The following is a 2,583-nucleotide window of genomic DNA, read 5'->3' as shown; positions in this document are numbered from 1 at the left end:
TGCTGGGACTGGGCTGTCTCCCTGCCCCACCGCCTTCCCAAATGGTTGCGTGTGGCCACGCGCCGGATGGGACTCGTGTGACGTCATGCGTGTGACGTCACCCACAGGAGAGCTTCGCGCTGACGGTGGTGACTTACGTGGGGATGTCAGCGTCGCTGGTCTGCCTCTTCCTCGCCATCATCACCTTCCTCCTGTGCCGCTCGCTCTGGAGCGTCAGCGTCACCCTCCACCTGCAGCTCAGCATCTGCCTCTTCGCTGCCAGCCTCCTCTTCCTCGTGGCCGTGCCCCGCCCTGCCAACAAGGTATGAGCTCATCGGGGGTCTCATCATTTGAGCATCTTGTGGCCTTCAGGCTCTCCTCACGGTCTCCTTCAGCATCTTGGAGCCATCCGGGGGCTCCTCAGGGTCTCCTTGAGCCTCCTCGGGGTCTCCTTGAGCCTCCTCGGGGTCTCTGCATGCTCCTCAGGGTCTCCTTGAGCATCTTGGGGCCGTCAGGAGCTCCTCGGCATCTCATTTTGCTCCTCTGGGTCTCCATGAGATCTTTGGGGCCTCCTCAAGCTCCCCAGGACATCCTCGAGGTCCTTGGGGAGCTTGTGGGGAAAAGGACCCGGGGGTCACGGCTCTTGGCTGTAGCCTCTACCCTAATAGCGCCAGCAGACCTTCTGCCAGGGGTCCCATCTCACCCTGGGTGGGCGCCAGCACTTTGATTACGGGATAACAGAGGTTGGAAGGTTTGGTCCAACCCCAACTCAAAGGAGGTCCGATTAGTTGAGGTTCTTCGAGGTTGTTGGTTCCCTTCTTGTTCTGGGTGGGTGTCAGCACCTGAATTACAGGATAAATGAGGTTGAACGGGATGTTTGGAGGTCTCCAGGCCAATCTCCACTCAAAGTGGCTCCAACTAGTTGAGGTTCCTCAGAGCTGTCGGGTCTCATCTCTCTCCGGGTGAGTGAAGGCACCTGAATTACAGGATAACCAAGGTTGAACAGGATGTTTGGAGGTCTCCAGACCAACCCCAACTCAAAGCAGGTCCACCCAGTCAGGGTTCCTCAAGGCTCTCGGGTCCCTTCTTCCCCTGGGTGGGCGGAGCCAACTGAACTATGGGATAGCTCAGCTTGGAAGAGACATTTCAATGTCTCCAGCCTGCCCCCAGCCCAAAACATCTCCACCTCCTTGAGGTTCCTTGGGGCCACGTTGGGGTGTGTGGAACGTCTCCAAGTGCCGGAGATGCCACCACCTCCCCGGGCCACACTGTGGTGACACTGGGGAGCTCAGCATGGCCTCGGTGTCCCCCATCCAGCTGGCGTGTGCCATCATGGCGGGCTTCCTCCACTACCTCTTCCTCGCCTGCTTCACCGGGATGTTCCTGGAGGGTTTGCATCTCTTCCTCACCGTCAGGAACCTGCGTGTCCTCAACTACGCCAGCACCAGTCACTTCAGGAAAAGATACATCTATCCCGTGGGTTACGGCATGCCGGCCATCTTGGTGGCCATCTCCGCCACCGTCAATCACGACGGCTACGGCACTAAGCACGAGTGAGTCCCACCAGCACCCAGGCTGGGGTCAACCAAGCGGGGTGGGATCATCAGTGGAGAACGTCATGCGTTTTGCCTAAATCGTCCCCAAAAAAAGATGCCGCGGCATCCAGACGCGGGTATTTTCATGCCACCAAAATCACCAAAGGGATTTTGGGGTATATGTCCCTTTTTTCTCCCTTTTTAGCTGCTGGCTGAGCATGGAGGGAGGCTTCATCTGGAGTTTCCTCGGTCCCGTCTGTGTCGTCATCCTGGTGGGGGTCCTGCTGCTGAAAGGAGGCGGAGGGGGAAAAATTGGGAGGAAAAAAGCAAATTTAGGCTTGCCTTTAAGGACAGCATTAAGCAAACGCCCCACGGGCTGGGTGCACTCGGCAGAGGTCACACCACGGTGCATTAATGACCCTTTTTTTTGCACCATTGGCCCCTTTTCCATCCCAAATTTATGACTGTGGCCACGGCGCTTCCCCCATAGACCCTAAGCTGAGGAATTTTAGAGACGTGCATAAAAAGCGCAAATTCACATGTATATTTGAGGACGGCGTTAAGCAAACATCCCACGGGCTGGGTGTGCTCGGTGAAGGTCACGCCACGGTGCACGGGTTTGCACCATGGACTCTTTTCCACCCCAAAATGTATGCCTTGTGGACCCTGTCTTGCAAAATGATGGGCTTTTCGCTTTCTGCCCAGGTTAACTTGCTATTTTTTCTCACCACCCTCTGGACTCTACGGGACAAACTCTCCTCCCTCAACGCTGATGTCACGGCCCTAAAAAAACACCCGGTGGGTTTTGGCGTCAGAGGGAAATGTGTTGAGTTTTTTTTGGGGGGGAGGAGGAGGGAGCATCTGGGATGGGGTTTGGGTGAAAAAAGAGCAAAATGAGCGTTCCCTCAGGCTGATGGCGTTCAAGGCGCTGGCGCGCATCTGTATCCTGGGCTGCACGTGGGGTCTGGGCTTGCTGCAGGCGCGGGGGGACAATATAGTGGTGTCCTTCATCTTCACCATCGTCAACAGCCTGCAGGGAGCCTTCATCTTCCTTGAGCGCTGCGTCCTC

The 2,583-nt window shown here is 56.8% G+C and overlaps 1 protein-coding gene across 1 annotated transcript in view; it reads left to right on the top strand.

The window, feature by feature from the left end:
• Window positions 1–107: 107 nt before the first annotated feature.
• LOC103916200 (putative EGF-like module-containing mucin-like hormone receptor-like 4) overlaps window positions 108–2,583 on the top strand; it is a gene marked incomplete at its 5' end in the record, with an annotated part of 10,462 nt that continues 7,986 nt past the window's right edge. The window contains 5 exons of the mRNA XM_009323160.1: window positions 108–302; window positions 1,297–1,523; window positions 1,714–1,786; window positions 2,220–2,312; window positions 2,413–2,577. Coding sequence (XP_009321435.1) covers window positions 108–302; window positions 1,297–1,523; window positions 1,714–1,786; window positions 2,220–2,312; window positions 2,413–2,577 — 753 coding nt within the window. The remainder of the gene's footprint in view (window positions 303–1,296; window positions 1,524–1,713; window positions 1,787–2,219; window positions 2,313–2,412; window positions 2,578–2,583) is intronic.

The sequence above is a fragment of the Pygoscelis adeliae genome, unplaced genomic scaffold, assembly GCF_000699105.1.
Source record: "Pygoscelis adeliae isolate BGI_AS28 unplaced genomic scaffold, ASM69910v1 Scaffold784, whole genome shotgun sequence".
In the NCBI taxonomy this organism is placed as follows: domain Eukaryota; kingdom Metazoa; phylum Chordata; class Aves; order Sphenisciformes; family Spheniscidae; genus Pygoscelis; species Pygoscelis adeliae.
The sequence above is the reverse complement of the archived record's forward strand: the minus strand, read 5'-3'. Positions and strand labels throughout refer to the sequence as shown.